Source organism: Rhincodon typus, chromosome 24, assembly GCF_021869965.1.
Source record: "Rhincodon typus isolate 14 chromosome 24, sRhiTyp1.1, whole genome shotgun sequence".
In the NCBI taxonomy this organism is placed as follows: domain Eukaryota; kingdom Metazoa; phylum Chordata; class Chondrichthyes; order Orectolobiformes; family Rhincodontidae; genus Rhincodon; species Rhincodon typus.
Window position 1 is genome coordinate 30057889 of NC_063355.1, and position 24843 is coordinate 30082731.

The 24843-nt window shown below is 42.1% G+C and overlaps 1 protein-coding gene across 1 annotated transcript in view; it reads right to left on the reverse strand.

Annotated features, from left to right (window-relative positions):
• Positions 1–1103: 1103 nt before the first annotated feature.
• Positions 1104–24843, reverse strand: part of LOC109918406 (tetratricopeptide repeat protein 28-like) — a 153607-nt gene continuing 129867 nt past the window's right edge. The window contains exons 9-11 of the mRNA XM_048611636.1: positions 16419–16548; positions 6311–6418; positions 1104–3199 (exon numbers count right to left, since the gene is read on the reverse strand). Of these exons, the coding sequence (XP_048467593.1) occupies positions 1452–3199; positions 6311–6418; positions 16419–16548 (1986 nt within the window). The 3' untranslated portion in view covers positions 1104–1451. The remainder of the gene's footprint in view (positions 3200–6310; positions 6419–16418; positions 16549–24843) is intronic.

The following is a 24843-nucleotide window of genomic DNA, read 5'->3' on the forward strand; positions in this document are numbered from 1 at the left end:
AGCTGCCACAATATGAAGTAAGCAGAGCAGTAAGTCTACAGTTGTTGCATCCGCCACTCTTTCCCTTGCTTACTTTGGAATTGACGTAACACTTATTCTTGAATTTTATGTAAAAACCATAAGGAATATCATTAACAGACATACTGATATTTTTAGGCTTGAAAGTTTTAGGTATCTCTGCCCTTTCTTCCCTCCCTGATATGGATAAATGTAATCTCACACACACACAGAAAATACACACAAACATAACCATTTGCTAAGTTTCTCATCAACCTGACAGCAATTTCTCCAGGCAACGAAATATTGAGGCAACCAGAAATTACAAAACTAGTGTTGCAAATTTGTTATTTTATGTCAAGTGGCAAACCAGAGGATGCAGTAGGTCCAGGGAGGAAACAGCACCATAGATGTAATTCTGAGATTTGCTTTGTTGCTGATAATAACAGATTGAAGATCTTGATCACTGACGCAATCACACCATAAGATACAAAAGTGCATTTCTGCTTTTAGCAATGGACTATGGTCCATGATCCACATTCGTATTTCAGCAAAGGTCTACATCGGAATTTCCATCTCCAAGCCTGTGGGCTCTGAATAAACAATCCGGAATTGAACCTCAGCCTCAACTGGCAGTCATACACCCACAGGCCACATCTCAAATTCACTTGGAACATTCAGTAGAAACCTTCACCCATGCCGCTGAAGTGCAATAAAGTAGGCCTGTTCAATACACTGCAGCATTGGATGGACTTATTGAGGAACAGTTAACGTGTGGGAGTGGAGGAAAGGCTGGTGAAATGCTTTTATATCAATAGTTCGAAGAATTCTCAAGTGATAATATGAAGTGCATGATACAATACATCCCTATTTGGATGTTACCAATTCAATTTTTTTTGTCATAGGAGACACCCATGCCTCTTGTTCACTGATCCACAGTGTGTTTGGTGATTGTGTTTAGAAGCCTTCAGAGGAGGCTTTCTGATGAGAATAGGAATTAAATTGCTTACCATTGTTGCTGCAAGATTACAATGTATGGGACATCAAAAAATTCTTGAACACGGCACTATTTTCTTTTTGAAATCACTTACAATAAAAATTGGGTGTGACCTAAAACTGACAAGCCTAGTTTATTTCCTTTTTGCAACAAATACTTCTGACTGCAGACTGACATTCCAAGTTTGATTTTTGACATTTATAAATTGTTATCAATCATTAAATGACTAAGAAACAAGGCAAAATGCCACTTTTTGATTCAATAAAAATATGACATTTTTACACAGTAGTTTTTTTCGCTTTTTTTTCCTTTAACAGTATAAAAATTTTAGTACTGTTCACGCAACACATGGGTTCTGTTTACAAACAGCGCATGTCCAACACAATTGGCTTACACATGCTAGTCCCACAAGGTCAAATGGGCAATCAAAAAATTCTTCTGACTGGTTGGGGTCATTTCAGCACTTTGAGGTGGGAAAGAATTTTCTTGGAGACAGGAATTTATAACCATTCCCAGATGGGAATCTCAATGGACGCGCTTCTCTCTGAGTGCTACTTGGTGGCTGCATTGTTTCTGCTGGTTTGTTGGTCTCCTGGTAACCCCCTCGCCCATTCTGGGCTTTCTTGTCTGTGTATGGGAGCTTGGAAAACTCCTTAAGTTCAAGTTTATCCTCCTTTCCTTCCTTCTTGCTGCGTCTGGCTGGTGAAAGATTCAAATAACTTAGAGCATCAGCTTTGGAACCTATAAGAGCAGGGTTGGATGGCACAGCTCGAACAGGTCTGGATGAAGGCTGTGTTGCACTAGTCCAAAAGGTTTTGAGGTTGTGGACAGCCTTGACCTTCTCGTCAATGGCAGTCATTTTCAATTTGCTCAGATCCGGGATATCAGCTGGGCTCGAGCGCGCTGAGCCTGCCGATGAGTATGAAAGGGCAGGAGATGGGTTACTCCCAGCTGGAGACTGGTGGCCTGAGCTTGGAGACCTGGAGATGTGAGCACTGTAAGGGGAGCTGGGATATTTGATCTTGATTGGTGATTGATCAGACAAAGAACCAGGGGATTGGCGCAATGAACCAGGGGACTGGCGCGAAGAGCCAGGGGACTGCCGTGAAGAGCCAGGGGACTGCCGTGAAGAGCCAGGGGACTGGCGCAAATCCCCAATGGGTGAAGGTGGTGCTGTGATTTGTCTGCTCTCGCCCCCTTTAGAATTACAGTCTCCTGCTGACTGACCTACTTCAATGATGTCACTGGTAGGTGTGTTGCTTCCTGAGTTCACCTTCTGAAGTGATGAGCTCCGTGTTGGAGGCTTTGGTTTTGTGGTTATTGGAGAAGACTGTTTTTTCTGCCCAGTACCATTCTGTGGTCTACTGAACGCACTTGTATCTGAAGATTTAAAAACTGAAGAACCGTGATGCCCTGTTACGCCATGGTCCACGTCAGCCGAACCGGTTTTGCATGCTGATCCACCACTTTGATACAGTTTCTCAACAGCAAGCAAGTGGCTTTGAGTCTCCTCCAAAATCTTTTGTGCCAGCTCCTGAGGATTAAGTTTAGTCACTTTATCCTCCTGGGATTTAACCGTGCTATCTGTTTCTGTGCTGGACTGATCGGATTCTCCCGTATCCGAACTTGGAAGTTTATTTCTGGATTCCACCTTCTGAAATGGTGAGTTTGGACTTGGAATGAGGGTTATTTTAACGGGAGAATTGGAAGCACTGGCACTGTCTTTGAATGTGTGCCTGTCCCCAAAATTATGGCAGTGTTCTACCTGCTCTGTAGTCCTCTCTTTGTTTGGTGAGGCAGATACACTGACAGTGTCAGTGTAGACACTTAAAGGCTCACTGCTAATGATGGAGAATCCATCATACTCCTCTTCATCTCGGCTTGTGTTATTTGCCTGTGGAGAAGATCTACTACGCAGCGTGGCGGCCTTGTGTGGGTAAGTGTTCTTGGGTCTCTCATAGTCCTGTCGCCCCCTTTGCAGTATTCCTTCACCAGTCACGTCGGTCTTTGAAGCAAAGCTCATGGAGGAGGCGATGGAACTGAGGCTGTAGACAGAAATGGCATCTGAAGCCATGGAATCTCCATAAGTGGGAGAAAACGGTGGGTTTAGCTGTCCTGTTGGATTGGAAACTGACTGCGAGGAGGACAGAGATTCCAGAGATGAGGAGCTGTCGAGACTGAGTCGTTTAGGCAGTTCTGTGGAATCTGGAACAGAGTGAAACATTGCGCATTATAAATTCATGGGAATACAGATTTGCAAGTATTTCCTTTCCTCCTTGTGCCTACATCAACACGCCTCTTTCAAGAACGCCAACAATGGTAGCCGTGCCTTCAATTATCTTGGCTCCATTACCTGGAATTCCCATCTCAGGATTTCACTGCCTTTCCAGCTTTCCCCTCTCCTTTCGGACTCTGTTGAAAATACAGTCATGTGGCCAGATTTTTGACTACCCTTTCAAATATCTCCTTCTTTAGCTCAGCACCCATTTTTTTCCTCCCTTACACCTCTGGTTTGGGGCTTTTTTAAAATTTTAATGACAGCACATAAACGCAACTAGTAATTACAGTGGATTTGGCAGGCAAACAACTTCATCTAGTGTAATTGTCCAGTAGTAACAGCTTGCGAGGTCAAAATGATTGTACAAACTGCTAGGTGGCCCAGAAGCTGTTGTGGGAGTTTCTCAGGTGCTCTCTAAATTGCATGCAGTGCTGTGGACTAACTATTTCCTGGCCGTCAGCCTTTCCTAGCACAGATTTTTTGGGAGCATAATATTGGAACCAAAGCGTGGTCTGGCCAGAGCATACTAATAAATTGCAACACTTTATCATAGCATACATCTCCACAGAAGCCAACATGCACATGCTGTTTATATAAAATGTGCTCCATAGTGTTTAAAATATTCTGATGCTTTTGTTTTTAATCTTCAGAACTGTAAATGTTCTCCGCAAATAAATGTTTGTTTGGCCAATCAAACTTGAGCATTTAAAAGTTTGTCTCATATTAAATGCTCAAGCCGTCGAGGACCATCAGATAAGGATGAAGTACTGCAAAACATTTCGCAAAAAAAGGGACAAAAACTTAACAAAAATTACTGGCAGATAGCATCCCTTGTTCAGCCAGTCTCATATACACACCAGCAGCAGGTGCACATCTGCTGACAGCTGCTTTACTGTGCCTCTGGCTCAGATGGAGGAAACAGTAAGAAATCCAGAGAAAAATGACAAAAAACAAACAAATGATAAGCAAATCTATAATCAAAATAGGGGTCAGGAGCAGCCCCATGCATTAATAAACAGTGTGACAAAATAAATTACAATATTTCTATTGGACATCCAAGAAAACATTTCAAATATAATTCAAAATGCACAATGTCATCCCATCTAATTATATAGACACCTTCTTGTTTAATTTATTTAGGAGCTGGTTACTCATTTGTTACAGAACTGAATGAACTGTGCACAATATAAAGCTGCAGTTCATATAACCTACTGCATCGCCCTCTCCAACCTACTTCTGTCATTTACTGAAATCAGATTATGAACAATTATACAAAATAAATAAATAAGATCCTTCCATATGTGTACAGTCTTCCGGAGATTATCATTATGAATCAATTTTGCTGGTGTAATCCTATTAAAACTAATATTGCTTCTGCAAGATAATCTCTGTTAAAAGGTCAAGTGACACTTAAACAAAAAATTTAAATTATGAATCATGATCTTTTAAAAACTTTTTGACACAATTAATTCAAAGCTTCTTTTGTAACCCCTACAGATAATCTTACTAAGTGCTGTTCAATAATCCTCATCAGCGCAATCTCAGTTAATTGAATGAGAAGTGCTAATTTCAGAGCAAGAGGTGGAGCAATGTTAATTAAAGAATTCAACTTGCTGCCCTCTTCTTCTAAAGCTGCTGACTCTTTGTTTGGTTGTAGTACTGAAACTAACAGCCACCTTCCAAAATATAGCTTTAGTGTTAATTCTTCAAATTACACCCAGACAGTGAATGTCAGCAGCTTACTGTTGAAGGTATCACAGCAAAACTTAATCCTATCCTCAACTGATATCCACACAATTTTGACAGATTACTGAATAATGAACAGGTGCAGATCAGATATCTCATGAAGGCTCCAGTTATTTCACAAGCCCACTGATAAAACTACATCACTGAAAATATATTTGCCCACTAAGCTGTTGAGGGTGTTGAGTAATAGTTAACTTTTTAAGGAACATCTTAAAACATTTAACATATTATAAATCAGTCAATGAACCAGCAACCTTATAAATGATCAGGTAATATCTTTTTTTCTCATGGTGATTGAGGGAGAAATGTTGATCTAGGTACAAAGAGGATTTTCTGCTTTTTGAAATGTGCAAAGGGATTGGGAGAATTGTTACGATTGTCATGTAGTGCAATATTCCTTACTGTATTCAAAATAGTAGATCAATAATTTCACCACACAATGAACAAATTCATTCTTCCTTGAGGATTTTTATTAGTTTATCTGAACATGGGGAGTAGTGCTGAAACCTTCGTCAAATTTAATTGTGTCTCTGACAGTGCAGCACTCCATCAGGACTGCACATGATAGTTAGCACAGATTTTCTTGTTCACATCGAGGATTCAGGCTTGAATGCTCAAACTTCGATTCAGAATCAAGAACGTTATCAACTGAGTCAATATTTTAAAGTATCTATCTGCTATTCTGAACATAAGAGAATTGGTATCTTTTTGTGTTAAGGATGCAGAAATCATCAGAATTGCTTGTGTGGTGTTGTTTAGGAACAGACAGCATAGTTAGTCCATTGATCCAGCTCTTCCTTACTATTTCTCATGGTTTTAATTTTCTAAATCCAAATTCCCAGCACCTTCTCCATAGATATTTCCAATGCACTTATTCCAAAGCATGCAGGCATTTTTCTGGGCAATGTTATTACTTTGCATTTATAGAAGCTGACATTCCTTCAGGCCCGTTTGGGATTGAAATAGGATCTATGTGCAGAATTTATATGACTTAAATTTGGGCTTTTGATCTTAATGTTAATTAGACAAGCATCTTGCACTTCCTTTAACGTTTACCTTTTACCTACTTCAAGAAACTCAATGACGAGAGGAGGTATTACATTGAAAATGTGAAAGAACCCCTTGTAAGCAGTTGATAAGCTGATGCTTAGACAACAGTGATCACTGAAAAATCCATGTGCCTCAGTTTTAGCTGGCTTGTACCATATTGATCTAGACCGATACTTAGCGGATCATAGCATCTGCCTTTCATGCATTGTAATTCAGTTCTAAAAATGTGTTTCAAAACTCACCAAACAAAGCAAGCAAAGACTGGAGAGCAAAGTGCATGGTTTTTCTGTTTGCCTGTTTGCCCGTCTTCAACACCACTTCCTCTTGCCCCACCTCACACAGATCAAAACCTAAAACAACAGTTTGTAAAAAGAAATATTAGCATCAGCAGGTCTAGCCGTTTTTCTCTCTCTTACCTCTTTGGATTCCATTTGCTCCACAACCTCACATTCTTTTTTTCTGATGGCACGAACAAGTGACCTGCTCCGCACATCCTGCCCGTGCTGCCTATAATCAGGGGGTCAATGCAATCATCAGGGATGAGCTTATTGGCTTGTCATTTGTGACACTATACTGTTAGTGTACACAACAAAAAAGGTCTACCAGCTGAAAGAACTTTTAATTCCTTTATTAGCACACGCATGGGAATGTGTCAAGACGAATTTGGTCCTAGTCAGGACTTGAGATCCTTAAAACAAAAATACTGTAGATGCTGGAAATCTGAAACAAACACTGAAAACGCTTAGAAACTCAGCAGGTCTGGCGGCATCATGTGCTGAAAAAGTCACACAGGACTCCAAACATTAACTCTGTTTCTCTCTCTGTCCACAGATGCTGCCAAACCTGTTGTGTTTCTCCAGCATTTTCTCTCTGCACGAGGTTTTTAGTTCACTGTATTTTCTTCAAGTGAGCTTTCAGGTCTCTACTCAATGAAGACTGAAACCAGTGTACTTTATTTTTATTTAATTTTCCACCAATATAATAGTGGCATAGTGCAGGTGGCAGGTAACTTGCAGGACATCACATGACTATAATCAATGAGTTTAAGAAAAAGATAATTTACAGTTATCTACTTTTTTTTTAAGTACTTATCTAACCTTTTATTGAAAAATGTGCAAATTTCTTTTACTTTGCTGAAAAATTTGCTGACAAATATATTAACTTTGACAATTTCAATACCGTACTCCTGCAAGTATCCTTGTGGATTGCAACAACCTTTGAAACAGTACTTCTTTAGGAACACTTACCATTCCTTGCTTATTTGAGGAAAACGGGAGAAAGAAATTTGTTTTGCATCGAGGTTTTTGTTGATCAAATTTTGTCTATTTGATATTTGTCAACATAACAGCTGATAAGTTTCAATTAAATTTAGCTGTTAATTACTTCTTGGGTCAACAATTTAATTAAAGTAAGGAATAGAAGAACTTAATGAAATCTAATAATTACTGCTTGATATGTACCAGTCTGTTGGGTTTCACACCACAATTATTGGAATTACACAGCTATCAAAGAAAGGAATGGAAATATGAAATAAAACCCAAAACAACCGCGGATGTGGTAAAGCAGAAACAAAAACAGAAGTTGCTGGAAAAGCTCAGCAGGTCTGGTACCATCTGTAAAGAGAAATCAGAGTTAATGCTTTGGATCAGTGACCCTTCCTCAGAACCTGGAAACAGGAAGCTGCCCATATATATCCTGATTAAAATGGAAAACATTGAAAGAGCTATTCTCAAATTTAGATTGACTGGATGAGCAGGGAGTCCAGTCAAGGCATAAGTTCACAAAAAGCATAGGACATAGTGAAATCAGCTGAATCAGGGGTTACTACAATCATCAGGCATGAGCTTGTTGGCTTGTCACTAGTGACACTATACTGTTAGTGTACACAAAAAAAATGTCCACCAGCTGAAAGAACTTTTAATTCCTTTATTAGCACACGCATGGGAATGTGTCAAGACAAATTTGGTCCTAGTCAGGACTTGAGATCCTTAAAACCAAGTGATAGGGTTTAAAACACAGTAATGGCACATCAAGGACTCAGACAGAAAACAGTCAAGTTGTTCAGCGCTGAATCACAAGCCACACTGTTCCAGCCTATTTTAACTATTGATGCTGACAGAACTGACACACCACAAAATTAACTGTCATGAAAATTATTACTGAGTATTACTTTATATGATAGCTTGATCAATATTTATCTTTCTCCTTTATCATAAAGAAAAGTTCAAGTTATGCACTTCAGATAAATCCCACAGGTTACCGCCTTAACTTTTGGCAAAAAAAAACTTCAGTCTTTTTCTGATGGTTGCACCCAATATTTACAACTTTTACTGAAACGAACACTATGCCATTTCCTTTTGCTATCCTGGAAACTTCAAAGTGATAACCTTGGCCAATATTTACCTGAACAAAAAGAAACAAAGGAATATTGATTTAAAAAAAAGACAACCTCATCGATGCAGCTAATCACGACCTGGATGATAAACTGATTTATGACGACAGCGTATTATATCATTTAAACGATCAATTTATTATTCTCCTGGTAAGGAAGTGCTTAAATTGATCTGTCTGTTTAAAGTCAGAAAGTCTAACTGTGAGTAATGGAATAGTAAATGGTTGGTGCAAATATTTCTACTTGGAACCAAGAGATTCAACATAGTTACATATCTGTCTGAAGCAACATTTGGACTTATTAAGCCAAGTGGTGTCGATAATGAACCTGCAGCGTCAGTGTCCAATGTAAAGTTCAGCTGGTGAGAAACAGAGTGAAATTCCCATCTAGTGTGCTGGAAAACTGTATCGCAGAGCCAGCCTCGGAACACCATGCCCTGTGGCATTGTTCCACTAACTGTTCTATGCCTCCCTCAATGAAACTGGAGGTATACTGGTGGCTCATTAGTGTGATGATGATATGGCTTTAAGAGTTGTGTTTTGTCCTGGTTTCTTTTAGAGAGAGATTGGGGGACAGGTACTGAGAAGTCCATGAGAAGAGAAACAACTTGAAAAGTCTTGGGTGATTTTTTTTTAAATGCTGAAACAATAGGAGCAGCCTGAATGGGTGTGGTCAATACCCACCCACAGAACCAGGGATTTTTACTTTCAGTTTCCAGCTGCAGTTGGGATTTTGAAGAGCTGGAAGCATTTTTTTTGTCCCTCTCTCAGTTACAGCCAAAAGCTGGGTGTTCTCTACCTGCTACGGGAGCGTTTATACCATGTTACTATATTGAAACAGTTACTGTTTAGTAGTAAAATAATCTATTATTCTGTTAAGTTTTCCAATAGAGTTAAGTTGTTCCACGTTTCTCTTTCTTGTGCTGTATTTTAACAATAGTGTTTGAATAAATTGTGTTTTGCTTAATGTCGTGTAGGTTGATCAATCATATTACATCTGGAACTCAGCACCTGACATTTACCTTTAAAATAAGGAAACGGTAGGGTCAAGGCTACCTTCTTAATATATTTTGAGGGGGTCTGGTCTGGTCCATAATATTCAGTTCTGAGTTTCTGCCCAAACTTCTTTTTGTCAGACTGCTATTGGACAGAGAACTTCATTTCATCTTTCTGACCCGAGTTTGAATTCAAGTTCTACAAGTGCAAGCTGACTGCACAATCCATTACATAACCCACCCCCTCAGTATGCAGCCTTCCACCTAATCTGTTTCTCTCTGCTAATGTGTCCTCAAACAAATGTAAACCAATCATTTTATTGAATAGATTTCTTCAAAGGTTTGTTGTGCAACACTTGTTTTTGTGATGTATCTGCAATGATTGTTTAGTAGTCAGCTATCTTTTTATTTGTATTGTTATTTATTCTAGATGTTAAGAGAGAAAACAGGAAAATTTCTATTGGCTGTGGAAGGCATCTTATGTAATAAGGGGAACAGGGCTAGCAGAAAATGATCCTATTGGGACCCACTGGACTAATTATTCAAAATAATGCATCTTACTCATCTCTGTCTTGGAACATTAAAACTTAATCATAATTGTTCCTACTCAGACTACTTTTAAGCTGTTTAATTGATGGATTATTGCACACAATTCGGAACACAAAGGGAAAGAAAAATCAGCTTTCCCAGGACTCCCTGTCCAATTGTAATCCACATCAAGATCTAAGGGCACCTCAACTTTAAGATATAGCAATCTACACTGTGTGTTAAAAAAACACCATTGCATGTGGGCTCAGTGAAGTCTGTGTCAGTAACAGAGGACCCACAGTACAAAGGGCGAATGCATGGGTTCTATGTGGTGCTGCCCAGAGTAGCAGAAGACAGAACAATAACTAATCCTGTGTGGACATCATAATCTTCAACCATCTCCAAAACAGATGCTCCTCTGACTAGCTCCACAACTCAGCAAAGTAAAAGATTATTGATTTGGATTAAAACATGAATTCTACTCTTGGTACACCTAAGGTAAGTTACGTCACGGGCTGAATCTTAATTTGTTTGGCTAAGAGCAAATTGCATTAGGTATTTTGCCAATGGTCTAGAACATATCTTATGAAATTCACCTCATTAACTACCTTTTCCGCCTCTAAGGTGTTCATCAAGTCCAATTCCAGCCCATCTTCCCATGCTCCATTCCCAGAACAACTCACCACTAAGTGGATATCTGCCAAAAAACCAGCATCCCTCACATCCACACCATTTCAAAAAAGGTGCTGTGTACCCAGACAAGCACTAGCATTCCAAAGCTGCCCTGCTCGATCAAGGTCCTTTCCAGAAGATGTCAAAGAGGAGGACGATGGAACCGCAATTCTCAGACGGGGACCTCGAGGTCCTGATCAAGAGGATGGTGCAAAGGTGAGGAGTCTTGTTTCAGAAGGACTGGCAGAGGAGGCCATGCCACTAGATCCTGGCAGCCTGGTCTGACATTGCCACTTTAGTCAGCGCCATCCCCACAGTCCAGAGGAACAGCCAGAGGTAATATAAGGTGGTCACTGCGTTCACTGTGCCAGGGTAAAAATTGTCACATTCTTCTATCTGCTCCTGCATCCACCTCTCACCAAGGCCCTGCCACACACACTCTATTTTCCAAAACATCTTTCCTCATTCATGCATACCCTCCCCACCAAACCTCCTACTCCACTAACCCTGCTTGGCCTCTGTGCTGCGTACTCAGTCACTCGGGACACCTCACCACCTTTCGTCAACCTGCACCATGACTAACAGCTGTGCTACCCACTTTTATCTCACTCAATTCATCGCTCTCTCTCTCTCTCTCATTACAAGAGAAGACAGCTCACAATTTGGCAGGTGGAGCATCTATGTTTGGAGAGATGTCAAACGTCAGACTCCTTAGCTCCTATGAGGACAGACTCCTGCCCTTTACAGAAGAAAACCAGGACCGCTCCTGTGGGAATGCCAAAGCATCCATGCCCTGTCAACTTCATTTCATTGTAACTCTCACAGTAAGCCCATTCATTCTCATTCAGTCTCATTCATTGCACACCTCTTCTAACCACAAGCTGTGTGGTCTTCTCTCTCTTGTCTTACAGGTAGCACCGCCAACTCCACCAGCTCCTCTATGAAACAAACAGATCTCGCCAAAGCCACCCCCACAGTCTCTGCGGATGAGAGTACTGAAGCCTCAGGGGAAGCATCAGCAAAGCAGTCTCCTGCATCCCACACCAGCTCAGATACTGACACCTCATTGGGAACGTTAGGTGTAGACAGTGTGGGAGCATGATGCAAGGAGCATCTCACTATAACAACTCCATAGTTTGCGGAGGAAGAAATGTCCAGACTGCTGGAGGATTACCGGTGACCAGATACCTGTTCAGCCCCTGGTTGGACAGGACCCTGTGGTGCTGCGATCAGAAGCTTCATCCACATCCTTAGGGAGTGACAAGAACAGCAGTCAGGTCTGTGGGACACAATGGCCCTCATTGCCCAGAAGCTGCATCCTAGCAGGGAATTTTGCAACTGTCTGCCCACCTCCACGGATAGATTGGCAGCTGCCATAGACAGCAACAGAGGCACACACACTGGCACTCCACTGTTCTGGCTATTAGACCTCAGGACCGAAGGCATAGTGACAAGGGGATGGGGAACCTGGTGTGCATGCCATGTGCACTCACAAGGAGGGAGGACAGTTCAAGAAAGCACTCCCCCCCACCCCATTCAAGGAAGCAAACAGACACATTACCCTCAAAAGTCTCCACTCAGCACACTCCAGAGGTGTCCATGACTTCACCCACCCCAACTACATGCCCTCCTCCAACCCTTGGTCATTCACACCAAGGAGTGTAAGCTTGCAAGTGGCAAGAGACCCTCAGCACGTCTTACCCATCCAAACACCAAGTACCCCCAGGCCCACCTGGGCAACTCCCCAGGACCAACAGTCTACCATGCTGAGCAGGCTCCCTGCAGAACCAGGAAATACACACAGACGTAGTGGTTGGATAAATAAAGAAGGAAACTTGTTGAGGCCACTTTGATGACACTATATATGCACTATACAGTATTTGAATGTAACTGCACCAGTGCGATGTCTGTGCTGAGAGCCTGCTGCAGCCATTTTCTTCCCCATTCCTCACTTTCAACTTCCAGCACGATGGAAGGTGACGGAGAACACTTCTCAGTCAATGGCTTCCAGCCTCTATCTCTGTGTATCAGTAAGGCCAAAAACATCCAGATCTCAATACTGATAGCCCTTCCCATAAATCCCATAGGCTTTGCACCTCTCTAGGTCCCCATCCAAAATCTCTACATGATCTGTACCAGATCCCCACCCCCACCAACCTCCATTTCATCAAAACCACGATGTTTGAGGATACCATGCCTGCGGTGGTCATACACTGTGCAGCCTCCCTTGAAGACAAGGTGCTCCTCACCCTGGGCAAAAACCCCTCCTACAGCACGCCTTTCCTAAGCATGCTTTACCATACCCCACTTGCAAAAACTATTGCCCACCCCCCAAACCCCTTCACATTTGTCATCTCCACACCACCTCAGCCCTCAGTCTCAAAGAATAACTTGCTGATTCTCCCACAGGCCCCTCATCCACCCCCAAGCCCTTTTCTATCTTTAATTTCTCTGGACAGAGCCGACTGATTCACCATGGCCCACCCACTTCAGTAACCAAACCAGACAGATCCCTGAGCCATACCTGTACATAGCCCTGACCTTGAGAGCTGTATCTCACAGACTGGGCACTATGGAGCTACAGGGCTGACCATGACCCACTCCCTGAACAACAGAGGTGACGCAGCCCCTCACCAAGATCACCCTGACAGGATGCTTAACACCATGGTCAGTCCCCTTTGCTAGGACAGAAGGCTGCTCTTGACTAACTGGGCCAGTACCCCCTGATTGAAGGGTGCTTCTGTGGATTTTGCTGAGGACAACTACCCTAAGACTTGGAGACATAGCTGACTGTTTGTTGCATTGGCTGCTGGCACATGATGGAGTGAGACAGACATAGCACAGAGCCATACAAAACACCTTGGATAAGGTTTGCTGATCAGCAAGGCAAGCCATCTAATTGTGTGTGACTCCATGCATTGACACAGCAAGACAAGGTTGGCATGAACGTGCAGGTTGGCACTAAGAGAGCAAGTGAAAAGCCCAGAGATGCAGCCTGGTCCAGTCTGTGAGCTGGGTGGCTGCCCCTGCAACAGCCTTTCAGTGTTGTTGCTGGTGTACCCTGCAATGCAAATCTGCGCTTCCTGAATGGCCTGCAAGTGGATTGGAACAGTGCCATGATAGTTGTGAAGGGTTAGCAAATGCTGGATGTCCAAGTCCGTGGATGAGGGGTATGTGCATGGCCGGAGCCCTTGTACTGTGCCCTGAAAAGCTGGTTAGTCCTTCGCAACTTGGAGTAACAAGCAGTATTCCCCTCTCAATTGGCAATTTGTTGCTGGCAAGTGACAAAGTTATCAGATCCCATAAATGTGTGAGATGTTCCTGATGTCAGGATGGGCACCCCTTGCTAGGCTCCTTTATGGTTCTGTCACAAATCTCACCATAGCCCATGGTGCTCAGATCCCCTATAAGATTCCCCTAATTGAGAATGAAACTACCAAGAAAGAGGAATCAGAGAACAAAATGGAAATTTATGAGGATTGAATTTAAAATAAATATTGTAAACAACTTCCTGATTAAGGGATGATAAATATATATTGTGTCAGACATGAGCAGATCCAAAAACAATGTGGATCTTAAAAATGCTGGCAGATGCTATAAGGAGAGCTTCAGTGTACTACAGGTGTCTTAAGTACTTTTATGGTCTTATGACTTGCATTTTTCACCAGTACAATATCACATAACACAGTACCATCTACTGAGAATGCAGTCAACAAGACGAGTGTATTATGCGTGTGAGTGTTTGTGCGTGCATGCATGTGTGCATGTGCGCATACATGTACACGTGCATACATGGGCTTGTCTGCATAGGGGGTGTGTGTGCGCGCGTGTGTGTGCGTGCGTGTGTGCACGTGCATGTGTGCGCGTGCATGTGTGTCTGTCCACGTAAATGCATTTGTGTGTGGTATGTGTATGCGCAAACATACATGTGTGTTATGTCCACATCTGTGTGTTCATACGTATGATTTTTGTGTGCGTATGCAGAAGGGAAGGAGGTGGAAGAACAGAGGAGAAATGGAGGACAGATGTCATGCCTTGAAGTTGTGGAATTCAGTATTGAGTCCTTGAAGCTGTGAGGGGCCTAAGTGGAAAATGAGGTGTTTTTCTCCAGCTTGCGTTGTATTTCATTGGATCACCGTAGCAGGCCCAGGTCAAAAACATTAGCCTTGGAGCAAGGTTGTTCATTGAAATGGCCAGCTGCTGGAAAGTTAGGGACATTCCTACGGAACAAGACTTCAGACCACAGCCACATAGTTGACTCTTAACTACCCTCTGGGCAACTAGGGATGGGCAATAAGTGATGCCCACATCCCACAAACAAATATTAAAAATAAAATCTGGGTCCTGCCAACTGCCCTATCTAAAGGTCCAAGGAGTTTTCCTAACCCCAGGAAAATCCGTCCCTTGGTCTCTGAGACATAAAACATATTATCCTCAAACAATTCACATTGTTTTAATTGCTCTACTAAGAGCAGTAAATGAAACCAAGATTGCCAATTGAAGACAATATCCTATCATAACGATATCAAACATGAAAGATGTAATTTTTCATCTTTAAAACATTAAACTTTCATTCATAAATTGTTGTTACGAGCTACGCAATGCTGAAACCAAAGGGAGCAAGATATAATTTGTTCTAATTTAGATTCAGGAGTCCATCCTGCAAACCTTACGGTTAACCAGCCTTAATTGTGTCACTGATAAGAGGAAAATCTGCCAGTGAAGAAAAGTGAGGAATGACATGAGCAATTTCCTGTACTGTCAGGGGTGATGCGGGATCTGATAAGTTTATTTAGAAATGATCTATTCAAATAACTTCCTTGTGAATTTGTATTTTCTGCAGAACTGATATTTCAATACAATGCATTCTAAAGCACAGCAAATTAAACAGTATAAATGCACTGCTCCCAGGAAGGCAACTGCATGGAAGATAACTTTTTCAAAGTCACTTTAACATAATGGTTCTAATAATTTAGAACAGAGGAGTAATCAACCAGGCCTGACTGCTAGTCAGTCGCTCATTTAAAAGGCAATTTTGAAATAGTAAAAGAATTTTCAACTTTCCCATCTTTCTCTGAATTAAAGAGGCAGTGAGTGTCATTTTGATGTCTATTTAAAGCAATTAATTTCATTTTCTTTTTAAAAAGGAAAAATTTATTAAAGTATTTCATTTTAAACTCCAGGCTCATGTGACATGGCTCTATCATTAGAGTAAGTACTGTTGTCATTTCAGGAATGAAAATGTTTTTAGAAGTTACTCACTGCATGGCAAGATGGATTAAATTAATCTATCTTCCCTTCTAAAATTTCTCCTTTCCTATTCTGAACATGTGGCAGAATGTGTTGGCAGACTGCTATACCATGGGGTGCATTAAAGCCAAATCCATTATTGTCTTTAACCACGTTGCTTGAAAACTGATTCTCCCCGCTCCCGAATTCAAGGAGCAGTGAATGACCAGTATCCCAACAGCTGCCCTGGTTGAGATCAGTGAAATCATTATATGTTTGAACCTTGAACCTAAGGGATCTGTACAGGACAGTATCACGTGAGGCCAGAGTTTACCAATTGAAAAAGTGATGATTAAAGAAAATTAACAATTGTCTAAATTAGGATTAAACTTGATCTAAAGAGCTTCAAGGTCACAAAAGGCATAGGACAGCAGGCGGTCAGAGAAAAAAGCTGAGAATTTTGACGAAATATGTAAGGCCAATTTCCATAAAATGGTTTACTACCAAGGAATCTTTTCCATGAAATGCATCATACCTAATGCTGCCAGGAACTCATGACATCCTGGCAGTCGCCAGAGCTGCACACTTATAGACACCTGAATAGGAGCTGAAGAAAAATCCTGTTCTTTCTCTCCGGTCTGAAGCTGAACAAGTACTTGATGAAGCTGTACAAAATAAAGAGAAAAAAATTATAAAAATATTATTCCAGAGAAAATTACACAAGAAATGGGAAGGTTGAAGTGGATTTTGCGCTAAATGGAAACAAACATGAGGTACTGGAGCAGGAGAGAAATCTTGGTGTTTTAGAGGACAACAAAATTTCAGCAAAATATTCAGCACACTATTCCTGGGCTATTAATAAAGCAAACAGAATGCTGAAATGTATAGAAGGGGCCTTAACTTTTAAATCCAGAGGTCATCTCAAAACTCTTTTAGTCACAAACGGAGACCATTTCTGGAGCATTGTAAGCAGTTTTTGTTTCTAAGGGGCGGAATCTTCACACTAGGGGGAAGCCTAGATGTCGGGGAGTTTTTCAGTGGTTATGAGCACTGGGTGGGAAGCTGGACTTAATGCAATGCTAGGACAAGACAGTCAAAGAGCAGGCTAACTGAGGAAAGTGGCAGAGGGTGAGCCTTCCATGTTGTTGGTTCAAACAAAGAACTGGCAGCACTACCCAGAGACAGGGGCTCACTACTGAAGTAGCAAAAGAAATGCAAAGATGCCTCTATTTTGGGTTGACCTCTCAGGGGGTCAATCATTTCCTACACTGGGACTTTTCCCTCTTGAAAAGAGAAAACAGAGAGAAGCGTTCAACATTTATGAAAAGTCTCGGCAAACTGAATTCAAGGAAGCATTTCTGCTCTTGATAGAACCTAAACACAAAGGATTGTATTCATGAATTGTGAACAACATATAAAGGAGAAACATTTTAAAAACATTAATGGGTTGGCAAATATGTGACACGGTGGTGAAAAAAGAAATCTTAAGTTTAATGAAGGAAATAACAAGGTTAAAGACAACAAACAGGATTTAGGGTAGCTAGAAATACAAGAAGGGAACAAAGTGGATAGATGGATGTATGATCTTATTAACTGTGACTATTGCTGCAGTGGAGATTTTGAAGCTTCCTGCTTGATGGAAAGTGAATAGTTTCTTCTCAAGAGTGGTAGTGTATGAATTATCGCATTTCTAACCTGGTGTGCTCACATGAGTCAAGCTATGGTCCTCTTTAAGTGAAAATTTATATTTAAAACTTAAGTGGGGCACTCCTAACTCACATTTGTACTGTCATTTTTAGGCAAGATGCTCATCATAGAGAGGTGAGGGACTCAGATCTCCATTTAAATCAGGATCTTATGACACAAGTACAACCTGATACCATTTGACTAGTAATTGAAAAAGCGACACCTCATGTCTGGCCCACTAGCAAATCTCAGAACCATTGACAATATGGATGAAGGAGAACTCAGCTAGATTTCAGCGGATTACGAGGTCTTTCCAGTTGTCCAGGAGCATGTTCAGGTTCCGGATGACCAGTTTGCTTCCTTTGTGAAATTATCACACCAGGAAATGTTCAGTGTTTGCCATGAGTTCCTTTTGAATGGAGAAATAAGTAGAAGGAGAGGAGCACCAGCAACCAGCACTCCGTCACCTACATCAGCTCTGCAAATTAGAAGACAGCAGGTGAGGAGGGTTGCTCGCAGGAGGCCCAAACCAGCACTCAGCTTGCATAAGCCAGGAAGTCTTTGTATAATTTCTAAGGAGACTGCTTTCTATAGGCAGACTATCAAAGAGGCAAAAGTCCAGGAAGTAACGGAATACTCCCCACTTGCCTGGATGTGTGCAATCCCAACAACACTCAAGAATCTTGACACCAACGCAGTCTGCTTGATTGGCACCACATCCACAAGCACTGACTCCCTCTACCACCAACGCTCAGTAGCAGCAGTGTGTACTATCTATAAGACGCACTGCTGAAATTCAACAAGGCTCCTTAGACAGCACCTTCCAAACCCGCAACCACTTCCATCTAGAAGGACAAGGGCAGCAGATACTTGGGAACATCACCACCTGCAAGTTCCCCTCCAAGCCACTCACCATCCCGACTTGGAAATATATTGTTGTTTCTTCACTATGACTCGGTCAAAATCCTGGAATTCCCTCCTTAAGGACACTGTGGGTCAACCTATCGTATGTGAACTGCAGTGTTCAAGAAGGTAGCTCACCACCACCTTCTTAAGGGCAATTAAGGATGGGCAATCAATGTTGGCTCAGCCAATGGTGCCCACTTCTGAGTGAATTGAAAACATAGACTCCCATAGCAGGACCTATTTCCCACGGCACTGGGAAATATTCTTTGCCAAGTCATTGCCAGGATAATCACAGACTCTGACACTTTTCCATTGGTCCTTTAAGCCTGTCACAAGAGATTTCAGCAGATCAGTCAGGTCACAGAACAAGGCATGGCATTCTCATCCAGTTCACTAGGGCCAAGCAGTACATCAACTCACTACTGATTTTATCAAAAATAGATGCAATAATAAGACTCAGCTATTGGCTCCAACAGAACTATATGTGTGCAATTAGGGTTAGGGCTTAGAGCTTAAGGCTAAGGGCTAAGGGCTAGGGTGTAGGGTTTAGGGTTATGGCATAGGGCATGGGCTTCGGGTTAGGGTTAGGGTTTAGCGCTATGGCTAGGGCATGGGTTTGAGGCTAGGGCTTGGCTTTAAGGCTAGGGCAAGCATTTAGGGCCAGGGCTAGGGTTTAGAGCTAGGCTTAGGGTTTAGAGCTGTGCTTAGGGTCTCAGGCCCGGGCTCGGGTTTAGGGCTAGGGCTAGGGCTAGGATTTAGAGCTAGAGATAGAGCAAGGGTTTAGGTCTAGGGCTTGGGTTCAGCGTTAGGGATAGGGCTAGGGCTAGGATTTAGGGCTAAGGATAGGGCTAGGGCCCAGGTTGGGATTTAGGGCTCGGGCTTGGGGCTAGGGCTAGGTGCTATGGCTTAGGTATACTGTTAGGGCTAGGATTTAGGGGCAGGGCTCAGTCTAGGGTTTCGGGCTAGGGCGTGGGTTTAACGTTAGGGTGCGATGGTGACAGAAACATTTTCTTTTCCCATTTCCAGTTGAAATATCACAGCAAAATTACCATTTCCTTCCCCCATTCTATTGAATCAACATTATTTGAAGTTTTGGTGAATTTACTTCCAAACTAAATAATAACTTCTATTGGAGGAGTTTTTAAAAAAAAGTAGGTAAAATTGGACAAAGTTGGCAGCCTCGCATTTGTTTCTGCTACTGAACACGCCAGATATTCAACTCTATTGAAGTCAATAGAATGGAACAATGTGAGCAATGGGTGACTAATGTGTTTCACCTTTTTTCTGTTTCTACCCATATTGAATTCCTCACTGCTTGGAATGAGGGTTGATGGTTAAATATGATCTTGCCAATTGACTTTTGATCTACTTATGCTGTTACACTCCTCACACTGAAAGGGTTTTGCATTTGTCATGGTTTAAATCTAGCATTAAATTTCTTTTCTTGCCAAACTCTCCGAAAGTTGAGTACGTGCCCTCTGTAATTGCTCCGTGTCACATAACAGAACACGGTCCTAATGTCCTTGATTGTATCACAGTCAGAAGTACATGCAGGTTTGGGTGACTGCACATGCGGCCAGGCAGTCAGAGATTTGGTGAAAATAGAGCATCAGATGGTGAAGCACAGAAGATATTTATGACATGGCATTGTTTAATATCACCTTTCTCAGAAACTATTACCTTTATAAATTATAACAATAAAGGGTTCTGACACAGTTCTGCTCCTAGCTGTCGTTACTATGTTAGGAATATATAGAATGCACTGATTACATTTATTAGCAAATACAAATGCCAAACAAGACCTTGCATTCATTATTTTGATGTGATTTCAATCAGACTTTTTATTGTGTTCAGTCAATATCTCAATTATCCAATGAAAACAGCTACTAAGTACATCCAAAGTTAAGGGTAAAAGATTTCATGGCGGTATGGTGGGGAGGAAGGCTGGTGTGGAGATGGAACTATATATTTTGAGATAATGGGTGTTAAGATTGTAAGATATAGGAACAGGAGTAAGCCATTTGGCCCCTTGAGCCTGCTCTGCCATTCTATAGGATCACAGGTGATCCAACACACTCTTGTTCACTTCCCTGCCCTTTCCCGGTAATCTTTGATTCCCCTATCATTTACTCTTGACCATTAATCCTATGGGATCTTTTCTGCCACTGGAACGTGTCGCCCAATTTTTGGACAATGTCTTCTCCAAAAGAGAAGGCCTCTGCCATTTTAGCATTGCTACTGTGGAAAAGGCTGAGCAAGGACTCCAAAATCAACAGAAAGTACTGCACATGTTCAGGCTGAAAATGACCTTCAACAGTCAATTGTACCTTGGACAACCATCAGGAGTGCATAGTAATTTCCTGATTTTAAAAACTGCAAGCAGCTCCATTGATTTTAGAGGACAAACACACATATTATGGCTGGTGGTCCAGTTCCTGATTTTTTTTAGGAGTTCAGTCTGGGAGCAGTTTAGGGTTTTGTAGTTCACATCTGAGCCTATGATCTAGGATAGGAAAATCAAGTGGGATTTCTGCTTCTAATCATTATCCAATGAGTTTTGTTCGAACTGCTATGTGCCAAATACTGTATATCTGATTGGGGTCATCTATGATAGCCTTAATAGTCTATAAAGGTTCATTATTTAAACTCAGACAAAGCATTCTAACTTGGGAATAGTATGCATGGAACTACACTCCAACAAAGGAGTTAATGCCTTCCTTCAGCAATAGAGGAGGTGAAACAGCTGGAAGGAAGTAGTAAAAAAAAATTGATTTCATTATTTTCAGCTGTTGTATAGAGAAAGATATAATTGTTCCAGTACTTCAGAGGATATAGAGGATTAATGTAAATGCTGATGAGAAACAGTCACGTTCATTACAGCTGAACAAAATTGTATGGAAGACAGACTTCCCAGCTTGAAAATATATGCACTCTACAAACAGAATGGAACACAAATATAGCAGGGCTGGAGTTCAAGGAAAATAAATAATTCCTTGGTCTCAATCAGAAAGGATCGCATAAATAAAATCTTCATCTGCAAAGGCAAGGGAAGCGTCACTCGTGATTAGTAACACACAAATTTATGGGACGAGATTATAATTTCTAAAGGGTTCAATGACAATAGGATTTGAGCTCCAGGTATTGCAAACTTCTGAAAAAATTAAATAGAGGCTCGATTCCTGAGGGCTTCTCTGGTTATTGCTCTGCTCGTTTATATTTGTGACTTGCCTGAAATAGGCAGATTACTCATCAGGTGAAGGAACAAGAGATCAATATCTGTCAGCTCCCCTATACATTGGCTCCCTCTACTGATAGCAGCAACAACTGCATTGCCAGCCTGCCGACAGGAATAAACTTTTAAAATAATTCAGAGGGCCGAGAAAAGTGGAATAGAATAGCAATTTATTGTCACGTGCATTTTTACAAAAAAATACACTGAAAAGTTTTATAACTCGCCATAGCTCGGTGCCTGCACTAATGGTATGAGTCATTGATAAGAAGAAAACGAAAGTGAAAATTAGGCAACGTTTATCTCAGATCAATCTCAGTTTGGGGAAAGCCGATTTAAACTACAAATGTTGGAATATCCAGAAGCTTTTGCCGAAGACGACCTCCAAGGAGATCAAAGCACAGGGGGAGGGAACAACTGAAAGATAACAGAGAATGATGCTCTGCGAGAGATACAATGGTGAAAAACTAGGAAAGAAATGCAGACAGAAACAACAAGATAAAGTAAGAAAGAGGTGAAGTTACAAAGAGGAGGATAACTGAAAGATTGAGATTGAAAGTGAGAGGAGGAAGAAGAAGCTTTCTTTCCGCGCCTGTATGTCAGAGCAAAATGTCAGTGAAAGCGAGCTCCATTGGATGTGTGCAAATGATAATGGGATTTCAGGCCAGGGTGATCAAAACTCAATACCATTAAAGATAACAAGGTATAGAGCTGGATGAACACAGCAGGCCAAGCAGCATCAGAGGAGCAGGAAAGCTGACGTTTCGGACCTAGACCCTTCTTCAGAAAAACCATTAAACATAGGTATTTCAAATCTGCCTTGTGCTAAGAGGTTAGTTATCTGGCAGGATCACATTTTACAGAATTACTATTCAGAACTGCGCATTTGATTAAAAGGTACTGAAATTTATAGCCATTGGGAACTGTTTTCTTGCTCATTTAAAAAATCCACACTGACACAATGGGTGGAATGTAATGCCCTCTCCCATTGCAAATTTGCTGCTGGGGTAGGGGAGGGGGGAGGCAGTAAAATAAGTGGGAGGGGGCCAGGTGGGGGACTTGATAGCCTTCCCACGTCTGTCCCCTTTCAAGTCTGCGACGGGAAGACTTGTAGATGGCTTGCATGCCCTGCTGACAATTAGTGCCCACTTAAGGGCCTCACCTGTTCGAGGTCCTTGATACCAAGGAAGGCCCACAGCTGCCGAGTTAAGTGCCTCATTGGCACTCAATGTGGCAGGCTTCACAGCCAGGAGGTGAGGCCTCCATCTCCTACATTAAGAACCACCCTACACCGTCAACCTATCTGGATTTCACAAACAGTTTTAGCCAGGTCACAAACGGAATGCTGGGCAGAAAGGAAAAACACTCCGGAGCAAAAAGAAAGTGGCAAACCAGATCCAAAACTGGCTTAGTGGCACGAAATTCTGGAAAACATCTGATGGATGCTTTTGCAACTAGAAGATTCCAAATGGGGTTCCACAAGATCCAAGTACTCAGTTCCGTGCTTTTTGCAGCATATATTAATGATTCAAGTTCAAATGAAGGGGCTACGTTAGAGAGGTTTCCATCTGCTCCAGAAATCCATGTGACCAGCAGCGAGGAAACAAGCTTCAGATCACAGGAAGGTCTCAATGCTCTAATAATCTGTACAGAAAACTGGAACATGGAATCCAGTGAAGAGAAGTGGGAGGTAGGCATTTTTGGCAAGTGCAGCAAGGCAAGGGAATGCACAATAAATGTGAGTACACTGAGCGATGTGCAGAAATCTAGGGACCTTGGAGCATATCCCACAGATCCTGAAATGTGGCAGGCAAGGTAGCTAAGGTGGTTAAGAGAAGATATGGCATTCCTTTCTGCATTAGCTGAGATAAAGAATGTAAGAGCAGAAACAGTCTCCAAGAAATGGATGTGCCACAGGGACGCAGAGCAGAGAAGAGGGAAAAAAGTCATAACTCAGATAACCTCTCCTCAGAAACTAGTTTACTCACACAGCCCCATGTTGCATATAACTGGGAACACACAGCTCATCAAGTTCTGATGTTAGGTACAAGGGTCAGTGTTTAATCTGGGTAACAGGGATCTTGCCCACCAAGTTGAGAGCTCAGTGTCATCTCCAGCCAGAATCAGCTGTCCATTGGTGGCAGTGCCTGTAAGAGTACTGTAGCTGTTGGCAAAGTAACCACCAGAGGCCTGGAGTCAGTAAGGGACTCCAGGCTACAGCTAGGTAAGAGGTGGGATGGATGTCATAGGATGGGAGTGGAGGAGGCTGAAGATGGTTGGCAGCAAGGGCAGAGAAGTGGCACTACACAGCACCTGTTCCGTCTCTGTGTCCCTGATGCTCGGACTTTCATTCAGGTAAGGGTAAACAAATAAGGGTTTGCTTTATGGACTTTTGGTATGGCAACTGGCGAGCCTGCTAATGGGTGAATACCAGTTAAGCTGGAATATGACCTTTGAGAGTATTAGTTTTCCAGTTAAGTGCCGCAATTGGGACTGGGGCATGAAGGCCGTCCACACACAATCCCATACTGGACTTAAGCAGGGCAGAGTTGTGGAGGCAGTGGGGTGCCTCCTTCTGGAATCCTTCTGCCCAATTTAGTGCCCCCTTAACCTCCGCACTCATCTTAGTGGAGGACATTTAGTTCAGGCCCAACTGTCAGGAACAAGAGCGGTAAGTTCCTAAATGCTTTTGTCTGCACACCTACCCTTTGCTCAGAGCCCATTACAATTACACTGCAAGTTTCACTCCAAGCCACATAACATCCTGACTTGGAGATATATCACCGTTCCTTCAGTGCCTTCCTGACGCTAGCTCAAATTCCTGGAACTCTTTCCCTAACAGTGTTGTGGCTGTCCCTATGGCCTGAGGACTGCAGCAGTTCAATTAGGCAGCTCACCCCCACCTCCTGCAGGGAAATTAGGGAATAGTAATAAATACTGGACTAGTCAAGAATGCCTATATCCCATCGATGACAAAAAGTAATTAAAAACTGTGGTGGGAGGGACAAGAGACAAAAAAATAGAAAACAAAGATTTGTTACTGATTGGAGCCTCCTACAATTCATTTCAGTAACATAAAGAATGTGAATTTTCTAGGGAGCACAGTAGAAACAAAACTATCAGGAAGAAATCACTACAG